The sequence below is a fragment of the Canis aureus genome, chromosome 3 (assembly GCF_053574225.1).
Source record: "Canis aureus isolate CA01 chromosome 3, VMU_Caureus_v.1.0, whole genome shotgun sequence".
NCBI classification, from domain to species: Eukaryota; Metazoa; Chordata; class Mammalia; order Carnivora; family Canidae; genus Canis; species Canis aureus.
Genome location: NC_135613.1, coordinates 25,109,731 through 25,127,578, shown reverse-complemented (window position 1 = coordinate 25,127,578; position 17,848 = coordinate 25,109,731). Strand labels below are relative to the sequence as shown.

Below are 17,848 nucleotides of genomic sequence, written 5' to 3'. Positions count from 1 at the left end.
GGGCACGCACCGCTCCTCCAGCGCCCACCGCGCGCCCGCCCGCGGCCGGGCCCAGGACCCGCCAGGAGCTGCCCGGGTGCGGCGGCCGGGCCGGCGTGGGAGGCGGCGGCAGAGGAGGCCCCGCCCGGCCCCCGCCCCCGCCCCCGCCCCCGCCCCCTGAGCGGAGGGGCGGAGCCCGGCACAAGCCCCGTCCCCGAGCGTCACGGCCCAGACCGATGGGCGGAGCCGCGGGAGGCGGAAGAGCACGGCCGCCGGGAGGTCCGAGCCGAGAGGGGGAGGACGGGGCTCCGCCGGGGACGACAGGTAGAGCGGCCCCTCCGCGAGGCCCGGCGCACGACCCGGCGGGCGAGGCGGGGGTCCCCGTCCCCGAGGGGCACCCAGCTGGCGGGGCGGGCCCCGGGAGGGGGGCTCCGCTGCGAGGCCTCCCGGCTGCTGGGGGCCATGTGGATGCGGGGCGGGGGCCCCGGGGGGCGCGCAGCCGGCGGGCCCCGGGCCCTGCTCCCTGACGCCGGACCCCCGCCCGCCAGCATGGGCAGCAGCTCGCTGTCCGAGGACTACCGTCTGTGCCTGGAGCGCGAGCTGCGGCGTGGGCGCGCGGGCGTGTGCGGGGACCCGTCGCTGCGCGCGGTGCTGTGGCAGATCCTGGTGGAGGACTTCGACCTGCACGGGGCACTGCAGGACGACGCGCTGGCGCTGCTCTCCGACGGGCTGTGGGGCCGCGCCGACCTGGCCCCCGCGCTGCGCGGCCTGGCCCGCGCCTTCGAGCTGCTGGAGCTGGCCGCTGTGCATCTGTACCTGTTGCCCTGGAGGAAGGAGTTCACCACCATCAAGGTAGGGCGCGGGCCCGAGGGGGTAGAGGCTGCCGTGGGCAACCGGGCATTGCGGGTGTCCCCGGAGCCGGTGGGTCTCGCGGGGCGCAGCGTGCCCGCGTGGGGGGGGTTCTGGGTGCTTTGGGGCAGCTCTTGGCCAAGGTCCCCCTGGGCACTCCTGCAGCTGAAAACATGGTATGGGTGGAAGCCACCCACCCTGGGTGCCTGCCTCCCAAGGAGACCCTTGCTCCTCAAAGCTTGAATCGCTGCCCTCCCTCAAAGTGGCCTCACAGCCCCTGTGGCACAGAACTGCTAGGACAGGTGCATGGGGCGGATGAGAGGTTCCATGGTCACCGATCCTTCCATAATCCCATTTACAGAGAAGGGCGTTAGGTGGGTGTGTTCCCTATGAAGTCGGTAAGGGCTGCAGACTCTGCAGACCCTCAGGGTCTGGATGGGTCTCCCCTGTGGGTGAGCTGTTGGCCTGCAGGAGGGGGCAGGCATTTGGCCCTCAAAGCTAATTTGGAAGAGTAGAAAGGTGCTGATGTCATTGGGCACGTGGGCGAGTCCACCTCCACTGGTTGTCATGGCAGCAGCAGTCTCTCTCTCTCTCTCTCTCTCTCTCCCTCCCTCCCCCTCTCCCTCTCTCCTTCCTTCCCTCTCTCCCTCTCCCCCCACCCTCCTCTCCTCCACTCCTCTGTCTCAAGAGGTGTGCTCTGGAGCCTACTGCCTCATGGGGATACCTGCTTGTCAGAGGTTCTAGGACTTTTCATTCAGATAACAGGGCAAGAAAAGCACCGTAAAGGGCCAGCCCCATGGGAAGCCAAGAACAGAACAGACAGGCTGATGGGCTTCAGTGTTGGTGGGGATCTGGTTCTGCTTCCTCTTGGCTGTGTGACTTTGTGCAAGTTACTTACTTAATCTCTCTGAAGCCTCGTCCTTGTCTGTGAAACAGACACAAGAAGAGTCCAGTCCAAGGTCTGTAGTGAGGGTGAAGGCAAAACCCTGAGTATAGTGCTTGCACACAGTAGTGGTCAGTCTGTGGGAGGTATCGTCATCAGCTATAAGCAGACGAATGCTGGCAGGATCCCAGAGTTACGGAATTTTAGAACTGGGGGGAGACACAGGATCATCATCCTGAAACCCTCCTAGTTCCTCACAACTGCAGCCTAGAAAGCACTTTCCCCTCTGGCATCCCTGGGCTCTCAAACCAGATGCACATTAGAGCCTCCAAAAAAACATGGGATGTTTCATCTACGTGATGGAATGCTACACAGTTGGAAAAAATGAACGGCTAACCCTCTGTCCCAATGGGGGAAAGCTCTCCAGAACAGGAAGTGGGAAGGTGGAGTTCAGAACGTTGTTGGGGAAGCTACCTGATTGAAGCAGATAAGCACCCTTATTTGTTTGACCAAATCTCAGCCAAGCCCCAGGGGTGACAGGAGATGGAGGACACTGTGGGGAAAGTGAAATTTCTTACCATAGGAGCTCTTTATTTTGTTCTGATTTATTCACTGGGCCTGCCCCAGCTACAAAAATGGGTCTCTGGTGGGGTGGGGGGTGGTTCTGAGCGTGGTTGTTGAGAAGCCCTTCTGAAGGAAGTGTGAGCATAGCCTGGAACAGCCTGGTTCTGGGGCGTGGCCACCGCCAGGACAGAGCCTGAGTGTGGGTCAGGTCTGCGGGAGCTGGGCTGCTGACCAGGACCCTCCTCTGCAGACCTTTTCAGGAGGCTATGTGCACGTGCTGAAGGGTGCCCTCTCAGAGGACCTCCTCATACAGAGCTTCCAGAAGATGGGTTATGTGCCCAGGGACAACCACCGCCTGATGATGGCTGCCCTACCACCTGCCTGCCAACTGGTTCAAGTGGCTCTGGGCTGCTTTGCCCTTCGGCTGGAGTGTGAGATCCTGGGCGAGGTGCTTGCACAGCTGGGCACCAGCGTGCTGCCAGCTGAGGAGCTGCTGCAGGCACGGCGGGCCAGCGCAGATGTGGCCTCCTGTGTGGCCTGGCTGCAGCAGCGGCTGGCCCGGGAAGAAGAGCCACCGCCTCTGCCCCCTCGGGGCTCCCCCACGGTCTACCAGACCCAGCTGGACCTATACCGGGACCTGCAGGAGGATGAGGGCTCAGAGGAGGCCAGCCTGTACGGCGGGCCCTCCCCAGGCCCCGATTCACCACCCCCGGAGCTGGCCTGCCAACCTCTGCTCTGGGAACAGAGCGCCAAACTGTGGGGTGCCAGGGGCGGGGCTTGGGAGCCTCTGGGGGAGGCTGAGGTGCTGCCGCAGGCCAGCAGCCCACCCTATGGGGCCATGGAGGAGGAGCTGGAGCTGGAGCGGGAGCCTTCCGCCTTCTCCTTCCTCTCCTTGCGACGAGAGCTGCTAAGTCAGCCTGGAGCTGCAGCTGTTACCAAAGCCCCAGGAAGCCCTGGGCGGGCCAGCCCCCAGCTGGTGCATGGGCCCAGCCCCCAGGCCCTAGGCTACCAGGCACACAGCTGCCTAGCTCCGGGTGCCCTGCCTGCCCTCTGCTGTGACACCTGTCGCCAGCTGCACGCTGCTCATTGTGGCAGCCTGCCCACCTGCCGTCCAGGCCACGCGCTTCGTGCACTGCTCAGTGATACACAACGGCGCCTTTGGCTACAGCGTGCACAGGTGGACTCCTTGCTCTATGACGGGACCGGGGCCCAACCTTAGGCCCAGCCAGGCCCTGAGTCAAAGGCCTTCCAGAGACAGTTTCTGTGGTGCTTCTCTGGACCTCATCACTCCTCGGGCCTAAGCCTCTGGCCACCCTGCCCCTTGGGGACTCCTGGGCACAGCTCAGTGGGGTCCAGCCTCCCACAGAAAGCTCCTGCCTTAGGATGGCCAACTCCCTACCCCCTGCACCTAGCATCCAGGCCCATATCCAGACATGCTCGATGGAGGAGTCTCCCCACGAGGCCTGTACTACGAAGAGCCCTCTCTTCTTTTTTCACTCCTCCCATCCCACTCTAGGGGCCCAGCACTCAGCCTGGAACTCTTGACCCGATCCCTACAGCTGTGCTTCAGAACGTGTTGCCTCCCTCCAAGTGTCCAGGGGAGATTCTCCTCATAGGGGTGTCCCTGGGGGCCTCCATGTGACTCTGGGTCACTGAGCACCAGTGTGACCAGTCTGGAGGCCCTGCCAGGTACATAGCTGGCCTAGCCCCTTGCCTATGGGTGTCCTAAGCCAGGGCTGAACAGGCCAAGGTCTGGCTTGGAACCAGCCCATATGCCCTGCTCACAGCTGAACCGGAAAGTTTGGCCCACAAACAGAGAAGACATGATCTGATCTCAAAGCAGAGTGAGGAAGCTCCCAAGAAGTCCAGAGAATAGGCAGCAGGAAGTAGGAGGTGGGCAGCTTAGTGGACGGGCTGTGTCACTCCCCTTCCGGATAGTGTCAGGCTTCTGAGCAGTCAGCACCCCAGGAGCCACCCTGGAGCTGGCTTTCTGCTGCATAGGCTCTGGAAGGCAGGGTGGGAGGCCGTGCTTTTCACCAGAGGACTCCCCCAGATCCAGTAGTAAAGAAGTAGCCAGGCTCGTAGGCAGAGTAGCCAGGCTCGTAGGCAGCCACCTAAGGCAGACTCTCAAGACCAAGGCAGGTGGAGCCCCTTTCTCTGGGGGGGAAGGGGTCCTGGAACTGTTCACCCCCTGGACCACAGGGGACAGGTGCCTATGTTCTATGCTGGCCCCTCTTCACTGGGCACACTGCCCTAGACCATCTAGTCCACTTCCTGTTCTCCCCAGGACTTAGAGAACCACCATCATATCACATAAATCAGGACGTTAAAGTTCATTAAAGGACGCAGACCCTGCTTATGCCTGTTAGAAAATCTTTTTTATCTGACTCCCATCCTCTCCCCTCTGGGCCTCAGTGTGAGTGCAGGGGCAGCAGGGCTTGGACCCCAGTCCATCAGGTGGGATGTGACCCACGCTCAATCTCTCCTTCCCATCCTGAGTGCCGCCAGCCCTACCTGGGGTCTGAGGGGGCTGTTCACCACAGCCTCTTGCTGACCCGGACAGACCCTGGTGCTCGGAGGTGGGGGTGGGAGGGGCACAGGCGATCATGGGGGTCTGTCCATCCCAAGCTAGCAATGCTCACTGAACTGGGCCCAGTGGGCATTTCCCCCTGGAAAGTGAGGGTTAGAGTTACCAGCTGAGGGCATGACAGCAGGTGCCCAGTATGAGAGTGCCAGCCCTTCAGGGTGTCCCCCTCCCCACTCTTCTGGGGAAGGGGTGTAATCAGCAGGAGCAGCAGGTGGCTCTCAACCAAGGGAGGAGCAGATGTCAGCAGCCCTGCAAGCCTGGATTACAAAGGCGTCCCCAGTCCATGGCTGTCCATCGCAGACCTCCTGCCAACTTGTCACGGCTTACAGCGCTTGCTCTGGCCCTCAGATGTGGCCAGGATGGCCCGCTTGTTGCGGTGGTGGGGGAAGGTGGGCATGAGCTCTGGCTCACAAGCTGCAGGGAGGGAGCTATTCAGCACTAGGCAGGCAGGGGGATGGGGGAGGAGTGTGTTTTGGGTCTGAGAACCCCACTCTGCATGTATGAGGGGCCCTTAGGTTGCATCTCCCTCCGCTCCCCTCAGAGAACAGTGTGTGGCCCATGAGCACCTGCCTCCCTAGGGCCCCCCCAAACCACCCCACAGGGGCTGGAGGTGTCCTGTGAGACTGTGCCCCCACCCCCCACCCTAGGCAAGACATGACAAACACCCTGCAGAGCTGAGTGGGGTTGGGGGCTGTCTGGGAGACTCACGCAGTGGCTTCTCCTTGAAGTATGAGCTGTCCAAGCCATCTCTGGCTGTGGCCCTGAAGAGGAGGCCTCAGCGTGAGCAGGACAGCAGGTGCCACCCAGGCTGGTCACCCTCACACCCACCCAGCTCCGTGGCCTCTGATTCAAGGTTCCAGACAAAAAATGCTGAGTGGCAAGAAGGGGGCTGGGGCCCAGAAACAGACAGGAAACTCAGAATGGGCTCCATGAGCCAGGTAGGCAGGAACCGCCCAGACTGGGTGCCTGGTCCTCTGTGCCCATGTCTGTAGCAGCGTGGCCAGGGTTCTGAAAATCTCTTTCAAGGGCTCAGGTCAGAGGGGTCCCCACTCCTGCCTGCAGGCCAGGTCACAGCACCTTTTCTTAGGGTCATACATGAAGAGGAAGTTGAGCAGGCGCAGGCCGGCCTCTGAGAGCCACGGGAATTTGTGTTTGAGGTTGTTGTAGGGCTGCTTCCTCAGGCTGTACTGGCCCACCAGCGGCAGCCTGGAGAAACCCTGCAGGAAGCAAGACTTGAAGCTGCAGGAGCTGGCCCAGGCAGGGGGCAGGACGAGGGCAGAGACCGAGCACTCACTGGCCAGATGTTCTCACTGGGCGTCCCCAGCAGCTGTACTATCAGGTCCACCTGGTGGATCTCGGAAGTGCCGGGGAGAAGGGGCTTGTGGGCCAGCAGCTCTGCCAGGATGCAGCCCATGGCCCTGCAGAGGAGAGCGGGCCTTACCTCACACACCTGCTCGCCATGGCCACCTCAGCTGAGGGCAAGTGCTGCCCAACACACATCTCGTGAGCTGGGGTCAGGATAAGGTGGAGCTTGGGAGCTCATGATGGGACATGACCCGGTCCCAGAGGACCTTTCTTCTGTGGAAGCCATGTTCTCATGCTTCCTCTTGGGATTCCAGGCTTCAGCCCAACCCCCATCCACTCCCCATCCCCCAGGGGCTGGGAGGCTGGCAAAGACTCCAGCCCTGCTGCTGCTCCAGCCAGCCCCCATGGGACCTACCCCAGCCCTTCCCCTGGGCCCTGGGAACTGTGTTCGCTTCTTACCACATGTCGATGCTGGTGGTCTGCGTGCTGGTTCCCAAAAGCAGTTCAGGGGCTCGGTACCTGCAAGGAGAAGTACTTCCTCTTGCACCCTGCAGTAAGCTGAGCCTCCATCAGCCTTCCTGAGCACCTGAGATAGCCCGGGCTCCAGGACCACCAAGCCCAGCTCAGATCGCCTCTTCCTCTCAGCATTGCTGAGTGGCTCCTGGGGGTCTCCTGTCAGCCCATCCTACAGATGGGGTTGGTAGATGGACAGCAGAAGATGAATGATCTCAATGTCCTATTCTTAACCACAATCCTGTTCTGCTCCTTAAAAAACTAAGTGAGAAATAATTACACAAAGCTGCATACCCCACCCCACTCCTGCCAAAGTCTGAGGCATGACCTCCCCTTCCCGGGATGGGCTTGGAAGTAGGCTGGGCATCTGGCTGCCTTAGGCAGGGTGGTCCCCCAGGCCATGCGTGCTGTCATTCTTGCGCCCTGAAGTTTCAGGCAGCTGTCTCAGATCCAGGCTCTATGAGGAGCCTCAGGGTCCTTCCACTGCTTCCACACAATCGACCCCCCAAACTTCCTCCCCCACGAGGGACTCACCAGAGTGTGACCACCTTGGGGGTCATTGGCTTCATGGGGATGCTGTAGGCCCGGGCCAGGCCGAAATCCGCTGTGACAAAGGCAGAGGGGCAGGAGAGGCAGCCTGTCACCAAATGGCGGCCACCTTGCCTGCTGTGTGGGCACCAGGGTGCTGGCAAGGCCTGAGCCACCCCCCACCCAAGGGGGCACTCCCAGAGACACGTCCCACAGAGCGGCACCCCACACCCACCTGTCTTCACACAGCCCTTATCAGTCATGAGCAGGTTGGACACCTTCAGGTCCCTGTGACAGGAAGGGAACATCAGTAGTTCCCAAGACGCGAGCCCTATGGGGCAGCCAGGCTGTCTCCATCACAGGCATCAGAAGGCCAAGCCGCAGTTGGCAGTGCCAGAGCTCTCAGTACCTTTCTCAGGAAGTGGCAGAGCCTGGCCTCAAGCCCAGGCCTAACTTCCAGTCCCATGCCTGTTCGCCACCCAGGGCTACATCAGCTGCCCCACGACACAAGAAGCCGTGGCTTGCACACTCCTGCCCTGAGCCGGGAAGGTCCCCCACTCTGTCTGCCTCCGGGAGGGACTGTCCACTGTAGGACTTCTCATAGCCTTGACTACACACACATTCCCAGCCCCTCAACAGCAAGGTGGGGGGACGTGGGTGCTGTGTGGGCCTGGATCCTGCCCCAAGGGACAGTTTTGCACTAACGCCTGGTCCTCTCCAGCAGTCAGTACTGGCAGTCACTCTTCCCATGCGTCTCGAGGTGCCTCCTACCTGTGGATAATGAAGTTCTGGTGCAGGTACTGAAGGCCTCGGAGCACTTGTAGCACAATACATTTGACCTATGCCAGGCAGGAAGTGTCAGTTAGGGTGAGATGTGCACAGCACAAACAAGCTACACAAGAACCTGGGATGGTGCCTTTGCTCCAGGGCCCCCAGCCTTGTACCTGGGCCTCAGAGAAGGGTGTCGGCATATTCTCCAGAAGGCTGGCCAGATCTTGCTCACAGTAACCCATCACCAGAAAGATGCTAGAAGGAGAAGGGGAAGACACATGCTACCTTCCACATCACCCTAGGTAGGCCAAAGGCACCTCCTGGGGTTGCAGGAAGGATGAGCTGGATAGGCAAGGCAGGCTCAGTAGGGCCCTGTGCAGAGGACCAGCAGACAGCCTACCTCTCCAGGTGGGTTCCCACAACCACTTCCTTCAGCTCCACGATATTGGGATGGCGAAGGCGAAGGAGCAGTGTGATCTCTCGAAGGCTGCTGATGGGGACCCCTGCAAGCAGACATGGCCTCAGCAACCTCCATCCCTGCACACAGGGACCCTGCAGCCAGCTGGCCTGCTCAGTGAGCCCGACCCCTACTACTGTCAGGGCCCTGCCCACCTGAACCCTTCCTTTGTTCAATGATACAAAGCAGTGACTCCCTGTACTGACTACTGTGTATGACAGGGGGTCCACTGTGAGGCCCTGCCTGCATGGACAGCCAGGGAGGTGCTAGGGCTAGAAATCAGGGGTGTGTGGAGGCACACCCTGTGCAATTAGGCAAGGAGGGCTGGGTGGAGGGGTGATGGCTGGGCTGAGACAGAAAACAGGTCACTCACCGGAGAAAGAAGATCAAGTGCACAAGGTACAAAGGAGCTAAGACCCAGAGCGTGGGGCAGGAGGACACGACAGGCAGGGCCAGGCTAGAGCCTCCCAGAAACAGGTCCCCCTTAACCCTCACACAGATGCTCTCAGCACTGGGGGTTCAGGCTAGAGGAAGCCTTAGAAAACTGGCACCGTTCCACCCCTCCCACTGTGAGCTCACCATCCTTCTCCTTGTCCATCCGTACCTTCTTCAGGGCAACAATCTCATCTGTCAGGGTGTCCCGGGCCCGATCTGAAAGGAAAACTCATCCATGATGGAATCTTACTTAAGCCCGCATCACACACCACTGTGCCTTGTAGGGGCCTCATTCTGAACTCTGTAGGGCCCCTTTCTCTTCTTCTTTGATAACTGGATGCCCAGGGACATAAGGGCAAGCAGCACTCCCAGCCCTACCAGACACATGCTCTCTGGGGAGCACAGGATGCTGGTTAGAACAAGCTCCCCCTAAGTTCTCCTCCTTAGCGTCAGTACACAGGCCACTGCTTTGCCCTCTGTTTACCATGTTCTAATACCAAGTAAGATACGTTAGTTAGGAAAAAACCCTGTTTTGTGCAAACGAGGCTCCTCGAAGCACTGTGCTAATGCACAGAGCTTCCAAATCTTCATGGGTATGAGTGCACACCAAGGTCACAGCCACTACAAGCTGCAGCCCTGACTGCTTTTGGAAGTCCTAGGTTTTGCTATAACAATTATCTCCACTTGCAACTACTCTGGCAATCTGACACAACACAGCGTGAAATTTTTTAAGTACACCATGGATGAGAGTTCACTTGTACAACATTTGCCCTGGCCCTAAAGCAATAGCTGTTAACTCCCTTCCAGTCCTGACATAGCCACTGCTGGGACAGTCCCCTGAGCCCCAGGGCTCCCATCTCAGTCACTCACACACGATGCCATAGGTGCCTTCCCCGATGCGGTTCAGCTTCTCAAACTCCTTCACACTCCGGCACCGTCCCAGCTGAAAGACAGAAGTGCTGGCAGTGCAAGGATTGGGCAACTAAAGGGACAACTAAAGATAAGTATTTCACACTTAATTTGTACCAAGTTGCTCACTCATGTTTTGCTCGCCAAAGAGAACCACACACTTGGGCTTTTCAGAGGAGAAAAGAGAGACGATGTTACTGGGCCATCAGACCCTCTCAATGCTATTTCACAGACACCCTTTTCCCTTCCAAACCCATGGTCCAGAGGGATGCTGTCTAAAAACAATAACCACAGGCCACATATGGTTAAAATTAAATTAAAATTTCATTTCCTCAACTGCCACGTGTGTAGCCCTCCACAAGTCCACAGGGCTCATGGTAACCATACTGGATGACTCAAAAAGCAACATTTCTTTTTTGTTTCTTCTAAGTAAATTCCACACCCAACGTAGAGCTTTAACTCATAATTCCAAGATCAAGAGTCCAGAGAAAGAAAACATTTTCACCATCACAGGAAAACTACTGAGGAGCACCAGTCTAAACTATGCCCTGAAAATAGACAAAACTTCCATCGAACACAGTGGAAACGCTTCTGTGGCAGAGACTGTCCCAACATCCACATGGTATTTCTTAGAATTAGACACCACCACCCAATGGCACATGGCCACTCAGCTGGTGGCCGCATTTCCCAGACTCCCTGCAGCTAGGTATGTCCATTTGAATAAATTTCGGCCAATAGGATGTGAGCAGAAAGGACAAGGGCTTCAAGAAAGAGGACTTCCTGATCAAATGAAGATGTTGCTGCCCGCTCCTTTTTGCTCCTGAAGCGGGGTGGGATTTGAACGAGCTACAAGTGGATCTACAAGACAGATAACCTGAGTGCCTGGCCTCACCTTGTGGAAATTCCCAGCCTCTCTTGGAAATGTCAGGGAAGAGAGAAATAAAGTCCTTTTTTTTTTTTTTTTTTTGGAGAGAGAGAAAATGTGCACGCACAGGGCCAGAGGGAGAGGCAGTGGGAGAGGGATAGAGAATTTTGATCAGGCTCCGTGTCCAGCCCAGAGCCCAGTGCTGAGCTCCATCCCAGGACCCTGAGGTCATGACCTGAGCTGCAATCAAGAGCTGGACACTTAACTGACTGAGCCACCCAGGAGCCCCTAAATCCTGTACTTGAGCCACTGTATTTTGGGGTTCAGTTCTAGCTGAAAGTCTATGCCCTAATAAATCTTAATAATGCAATACATTTGTGGGTACACTGAATGAGCATGTCTCCTTGATTCAAAGTCTAACAGCTGCTCTCCAGCCCTGCTGCCTCTGGTCTCTTCCTACCACCCATGGAAGCAGGTCAGAATCCTCTGCACTGAGCCTTTCCACGATCTGGCCTCAGCTTTCTCTTCCCACCGGTTCTTCCTCACATTCTCTCTCCAGGGGAACCTCTGGGTGCTTCCTATTCACACTCCTGCCATTGCATATTTATGGCATGCCACCCCTCCTTGTCTCTGCGTGTCAAAATCCCAGTCCCACTTACTAGCCCAGCAAAAATGCCACCCTTTCTACAAATATCCTTTACAAACATTTCCCTCAGCTGAACACAATTCTTCCTCTGAAATCCTGATAGGTTGCTGGCCTGAAGATGCCCCTGGGTTGCGCTCATCTGGGCCCTGGGCTCCGGGGCTGCAGCGCACCGAGCACGGTGAGCACCGGCTGGGTATCAGGGTGGCCAGGGGACTGCTTGGGGGCCCTTGGCACCCCCTCCGCCGCCGTCCCTTCCTGATCCCTCCTGGTCTCCCAGGGCGCCCGGACCGTATGCCTAGCTGCCGTCCCCACACTCTCCGCTGCACTTTCCCCATCTTTCTGACGGGCCCCTGAACGACTCCACGACAGTAACACAAGCAAGGTCTCGCGCCAGCAACGCCAACGGAAGCTGTCGGGTGGGGCGCCGCCCGATCCACCCCAACCCGGGGGCACCCCGCCAGCCAGTCTTCCCCCAGGGAAATCCCCTCCCGAGAGGCGGGGCCCCCGGGTCACCCGCCCCGGAGCCTGCTCCTCCGGAGGGCGCTGCGGGACAGCGGCGGAGAACTGCAGCCCCTCGGAGGACAGCCCGCCCCCCAGGGCAGTCTCCCCCTGGGACGCCCGCCGCCGGATTCCGCGCCGGCCGTGAGGAACTCTGGGACTGTCGTTCCCACCCGCGTCGGAAACCTCAATGATTTAGCGCGACACTAAGCGACTCCCGGGCGTTCCGGCTCCGCCCTGCCAACGGCAGAACTACCCCGAGCGGTCTCCCGTCGCACCCTGTGTTCCGGAGGCACCGTGAAGAAGCCGTCCTTACGGATACATTTCAGACGGATCTGCTCCGACTCTGACTCCGTGTCCCCCATGCCGAGCGCAGAGCACCCCCTCACAGCCCCTCGCTGCCTGTGTGCGCAGGCGCAGACGACGTTCTTCCGCGCAGGCGCCTCGCTCACTTCCTGGGCATCTCCACCTTAGCAACGGTTCCCCGGGCAACCGTCCAAAACGCCGGGGGGGTCCTGCGTTCCTGCGGCCTCCCCCCCCCCCCCCACCGCACTCCCGCGCTTCGGGCTTCGTTTTCGTTCTAAGCTCCGGCACCTGAGCTGGCTGGGGTGCTGGGGGTCGGATGAGGACCAGGAGGAGACCCAAGCCCAAGGTGCTGGGGGCCCCGGGCTGGCGGACCAGGTGAGTGATGCCGCGCTCAGGAGGCCGGGAGGCCCGGGGCAGCCGGAGATGTGAAGTCAAGTCAGTCCCACCTTATGAACCACGTGGAGTTCACAGGCTCCTCCTCACTTCATCCCAGCCCTTTTTCAGTTCGTTCATGAGCTAAGCTTCTAGCTAATAATGAAATGAGAGTTCGTGTAGTGTTGACGTTATTCGTTGGAAAGACTCCGGGCAAGGCTAGGAGGGCCATCATCTCTAGGTCCAATAAGAGAAATGGAATGGCTCCTGGAAATTTTTCGGGGCGGTAGTCGCGCTCAACCAGTGGGCTCAGATCCACGTTTGTACGGGCTTGACTTCTTTGTAAATACTTAGTTGTGAGTCAGGATGTGTAAATGTATGGAATAAATACAAAGAAATATAAGTAATGATGTTAATAGTGTGTTATTAAACACCCATTATTCTTTTGGGGTTATACCACAACTGGAAGTCAATTTTACTCTTTAATACTAAAAGAATACGATTCTCATCAATAGAGATGTAAAGCCTGCCGACCGTTCTGGGAATGAAAGAAACCAACTTACTGTTACCAGACTGAAGGCCTCAGAGCAGACAGGACAGAGCCTTCCTGCAGTGATTCTGTAAGCGAGTAGAATCAGATCTGGGCCTGCCAGTGAGACTGGATGCCAGCAGGGAAGAGCCGTCCATAGCCAGAAAGGCATCCTCCCATGGCAGCTCTGATATGGACACTGACACAGTGCTAAGTGCCATGTCTGGCCCCTACCCCAATTCTACATTCTTCTGGATCCTCTAAGACTCTGGGTCAGGTAACATCAAGGTAGGAGCCCGTGATCCCCACAGGGTGACTTGTGCACTTTCCTGTTCTGGGGCATGACACCTTCAAGGTAAGTCCTGAGTCCAGCCTTTTTCCCAAGTGTGAGTGACATCTATCTCATTCAGTATAATTGCCAAGTCCTGACACCACAATCCTTCAGAAGTGCCCACCAAGAGAGAGATGCTGCCTGCCTCTGGCTCATCAACTTGCATGGCCAGTTACAACAGAGGTAGATGCACCAAGTTCACCCTCTGAGCCAGGGTCACTCTTGCCCTCTGCAAGCTGCCAGCAGCTCTGGGGAAGGTAAGACCAAGGTGGCCACTGCGGGGACCTCATTTACCAAAGGGGCAAATGCAGCTTCCCACAGGGCAGGGTGGCCCTTCCGCCATCATTGCTGAGACTCAGAGCACAGTGAATAACTATTACCAACTATTTGGGGTGCTTGTTTATTCTTGTAAATCATAGGCATCTACTGTACTGGGGTTTCTATGTCGGTAGTAGGGGCCCCATTCAACCTGCTCCTGAATGGTTCTCTGCTCTTCGCTTCCGATGGAACTGTAGCTGGCTAGAGTCTCTTTAGAGGCTCTAGTGATGATGATCTGTGGAATGGCAAATTTCTTCTTGCTCGACGTTACCTTTACATCAGGTTTCTCTAGAAGGAAGAAAACATCCAGGTATTTAACATGTCTGTGGAAAAGCTCTTCTATAAGGCAGACGATGCCTGTGTTAGGGCCAGAGCAAAAGAATTAGATGTGGTTCAGGAACAGAAGTGGGCAAGGTTGAAAGCAGTCAGAACAGTCCATGAATGTTCTAGAGCTTTAACTGATTGACAGCTCAGCCACGAGGGGGGTGAATCCTCGACACCCTCTTTCAGGGAAGAAAAAGGGAGACACACTTCCACCATCCACTGTGGAGAGACTGAGCTGCCAGCCAGCTTGTATGACAGACATAGAAGAAAAGGGAACAGAAAGAAAAGAGGAGACATGGTCTGCCTCAGGGTTGAAGGTTCAGATACACAATTTGCAAAGGATTCTAAATCTACTAAAACAAAACAAAGACAACCTCTCTGTACAGAATTTTATCAATCAGAATGCTGAAGAATTAACATTTCTTCTTTTAAAAAAAAAAAGAGGGATCCCTGGGTGGCGCAGCGGTTTGGCGCCTGCCTTTGGCCCAGGGCGCGATCCTGGAGACCCGGGATCGAATCCCACGTCGGGCTCCCGGTGCATGGAGCCTGCTTCTCCCTCTGCCTGTGTCTCTGCCTCTCTCTCTCTCTCTGTGACTATCATAAGTAAATAAATAAAAAATTAAAAAAAAAAAAAAAGAATCTGTACATTTAGAAAAAAATAAAATAAAATAAAATAAAAAAGATTTATTTATTATAGAGAGTGAATACGAACTGGGGGATGGGCAGAGGGCAAAGGAGAGAGAATCCTCAAGCACACTCCCCGCTGAGCACGGAGCTCAACACGAGGCTGGATCCCAGGACCCTGAGATCATGACCTGAGGTGAAACCAAGAGTCAGACACTCAACAGACTGAATCAGCCAGGCACCCAAGAATGAACATTTCTGATGTTGGCCACAGCATTTTCTTAAACTTGTTAAGGTTGCAAGGATTGCATAGGACTTGTGAAATGCCAAGTTTGTCAAATGTTACAAAATACAAAAGCAGAATGCCTTTATGGCTTTCACTGCTGCCTCTCCCAGCCTGCTCCCCAGGGTTCCAGGTTGGAGGCACATCCTTTCAGGCTTCTGTTCAAGCACTACAGAGAGGGGTCTTTCTCTCTCTGTGCACATTTGCATGCAGGTAGAGTTAGAATAATCAGTGTCACATATTGGTTACAAAATGCTAGCAGGTGGTCCTATTGCTTTGCAGTGTTCTTTGTTCCCTACTTTAAATACCTCATGAACCCAGCTACCTGGCGACATGTGAATAGTTGCTCTTTCTGTGTCAGACATCATTCTGAGCCTATAATAATAATGATGGTGAATACCAAGCCACAGAACTTTCTGAAGTAGGTCCTCTTATCACCTCTGTTTACAGATGAAGGAACTGAGGCACAGAGTGGTCATTTGCTCAAGGCGAGTAGTAGAGGGAGATGCTGGGGCCCAGAGCTCTGTCCATCTTCATTGCTGCATCTGCAGCTTTGATTGTTTGAACTACCAATGAATGACCCATGGCCTGCACTAGGACTGGAAGCGTCCTTTGTATTTTTGTCATGAAGTAAAAAACTGCATTTCATATTTTGCATTTAATTTAAATTGGGGGTTCTTTTTAAAAATTTTTTTAATTTACTTTTATTTAGTTATTATTTATTTATTTATTTATTTATTTATTTGAAAGAGAAAGAGCAGGGAGGGGAGGAGGCAGAGGGAAAAGGAGAGGCAGACTTTCTGCTGAGCAGGGAGCCTGACGTAGGGCTTGATCCCAGGACCCCAAGATCATGGCCTGAGTCAGAGGCAGACACTTCACTGACTGAGCCACCCAGGTGCCCCTGGAGGGTTCATTTTTGGTATTAATTTAATACACTTTTTATATATTGACTAAAAATCTATGAATATTTGATTTAAAAAATAATACATAATTAAAAATTGCCTATGGAAGGATTCTTTTCCTTTCAGACATTTCATATGTGCATGTGGAGTTTGATGCATTTAGGATCACACTAGTCATGGCTGAGATCCATATCTGCACATAACAGGGGTGGCAGCCTGTAGTCCATTATCTGGGGTCCCATCCAGTACATAACCAGCTCCCTTTAATGAATATAAATGTAGGTTACTTCCAATTTTAATCTTTTTCGAGTGGTGCCATAATTAACATTCTTGCATTTATATATTTACACATTTATGAGGGTTTATCTATTGGGTAAGTTACTAGAAGGGTTTTGGTAAATGTGGCCACTTTATCATAAAGATTATATCAATATATATGTCCACTAAGAATCCGTAAATAGGACACTTCTCTGTACCTTCCCCTAATTCTTGTCAATTTGCTAAATCTTGCCCTATGTTATATGAAAATGGAACTATTGGCTCCTGTCTCCACTGGTCACATCAGCTTCCCTGGGGAGGTTGAGCCTCCTTTTGCTTGTTCATGATCCAGTGGTATTTATTTTCCTTGAATGCATGTCATATTGTTTCCTCATTTTGTACTTTGACCTTTTTTGTATGTGAGAGCTTTTTGTATAGTTAGGAGATTTTACCTTTGTGATCTTATTGCAAATGGTTCCCCTTGCTTTTCAGTTTCTCTTTGTTGCTTTTTGGACAGATAGGCACATCAGTCTTTTCCTTATGGCTCTTAGAGTCTGTCAGAGTGAAAAAGGGTGTTCTCCACACCAAACCAATAAAAACTGTTTTACTTTCTATGTTTAATTTTTTGATTCATAAAGAATTCAAGTAAGGATTGAGACAAAAATACTGTTTTCTCAGTTGTCAATTCAGTTGTCCCAGCACCACTGAGTGAACGAATGTCCCTTTGTTGCTCCACATCTTCCACGTGGTGCCTTTATCATGAACTCCCACACGAATGTGTGACACTGCGTGTCCTCCGCAGCTCACACTGTAGCAGCATGTTTTCACGTCAGTGCTCAATCCCTCTTGCACCTCGATTTTCCAGTTACCTACTGTGTTTACATTTTTATTTTCCTAGGTGAACTTTAGAATAACTTGCTCAGTTCCCAAAAAGACCTCTGGTGTTTTGATTGTGGTCACTGATTTCATAGATTAAGGGAGAATTAGCATCTTTACAGTTTTGAGGTTTTCTAGTTCAAAAAAAGACTTCTTTAGAGTTTTAAAACTTCATTTTTAGGGTTCTTGATATCTACTACCTGTACTAGTTTTTCAGTTACTGCTTTAAAAGTCACCACAGTGCAACCCCGGTGGCCCAGTGGTTTAGCGCCGCCTTCAGCCCAGGGCGTGATCCTGGGGACCCGGGATCAAGTCCCACATTGGGCTCCCTGCATAGAGTCTGCTTCTCCCTCTGCCTGTGTCTCTGTCTCTATCTCTCTCTCTTCTGTATCTCATGAATAAATAAATAAAATCTTAAAAAAAAAAAGCCACCACAAATTTAGTGGCTAACTTAGAATAGCATATACATGTATCATCTCAGTTTCTGTCCAGAGTCCAGACAATGTTCCAGCTGTCAGCCAGGCTGCACCCTCACCTGGACCCGTGGCCTTCCAAACTCATTCCAGATGCTAGGCTGAAGTCATTTCTTTATGGGTGAAGGGCTGAAGTCCCTATTTTCTTGCTGGCTATTAGCAGGGGGTTGGTTGTTCCCAGCTCTTCTCACAGCACGACAACTTCTTAAACAATTTTTTATTTTAAGATTTTATTTATTTATTCATGAGAGACACAGAGAGAGGTGGGGGGGCAGAGACACAGGCAGAGGAAGAAGCAGGCTCCATGCAGGGAGCCTGATGTGGGACTCGATCCCGGGACTCCAGGATCACGCCTTGGACCAGAGGCAGGCACTAAACCACTGAGCCACCCAGGGATCCCCAACATTTTTTTTAAAGATTTTATTTAGAGAGAGAGAGTATGAGATGCAGGAGGCGTAGGGGG

The 17,848-nt window shown here is 54.7% G+C and overlaps 2 protein-coding genes across 10 annotated transcripts in view; one reads left to right on the top strand and one right to left on the bottom strand.

Moving 5' to 3' along the window:
* Nucleotides 1-145: 145 nt before the first annotated feature.
* SPATA2L (spermatogenesis associated 2 like) lies at nucleotides 146-4,359 on the top strand. The gene is made up of 3 exons (XM_077891190.1): nucleotides 146-303; nucleotides 528-831; nucleotides 2,526-4,359. Exons 2-3 carry the CDS (start codon nucleotides 529-531, stop codon nucleotides 3,492-3,494), a joined length of 1,272 nt encoding a protein of 423 aa, XP_077747316.1. The 5' UTR covers nucleotides 146-303; nucleotide 528; the 3' UTR covers nucleotides 3,495-4,359.
* A 272-nt stretch (nucleotides 4,360-4,631) lies between these two features.
* Nucleotides 4,632-17,848, bottom strand: part of CDK10 (cyclin dependent kinase 10) — a 19,295-nt gene continuing 6,078 nt past the window's right edge. For 2 of the 9 annotated variants that reach the window (XM_077891182.1, XM_077891181.1), the window contains exons 3-15: nucleotides 13,797-13,933; nucleotides 9,742-9,814; nucleotides 9,016-9,087; nucleotides 8,380-8,482; nucleotides 8,153-8,234; nucleotides 7,980-8,047; nucleotides 7,444-7,496; nucleotides 7,215-7,284; nucleotides 6,627-6,686; nucleotides 6,157-6,280; nucleotides 5,940-6,079; nucleotides 5,571-5,623; nucleotides 4,632-5,276 (exon numbers count right to left, since the gene is read on the bottom strand). In XM_077891182.1, the coding sequence (XP_077747308.1) occupies nucleotides 5,179-5,276; nucleotides 5,571-5,623; nucleotides 5,940-6,079; nucleotides 6,157-6,280; nucleotides 6,627-6,686; nucleotides 7,215-7,284; nucleotides 7,444-7,496; nucleotides 7,980-8,047; nucleotides 8,153-8,234; nucleotides 8,380-8,482; nucleotides 9,016-9,087; nucleotides 9,742-9,814; nucleotides 13,797-13,933 (1,133 nt within the window). In that variant the 3' untranslated portion in view covers nucleotides 4,632-5,178. Of the gene's footprint in view, nucleotides 5,277-5,570; nucleotides 5,624-5,939; nucleotides 6,080-6,156; nucleotides 6,281-6,626; nucleotides 6,687-7,214; nucleotides 7,285-7,443; nucleotides 7,497-7,979; nucleotides 8,048-8,152; nucleotides 8,235-8,379; nucleotides 8,483-9,015; nucleotides 9,088-9,741; nucleotides 9,815-9,909; nucleotides 10,667-12,067; nucleotides 12,256-13,796; nucleotides 13,936-17,848 lie in introns of those variants that run through there. The other 7 variants (XM_077891189.1, XM_077891188.1, XM_077891184.1 and 4 more) reach the window with 6 other exon arrangements.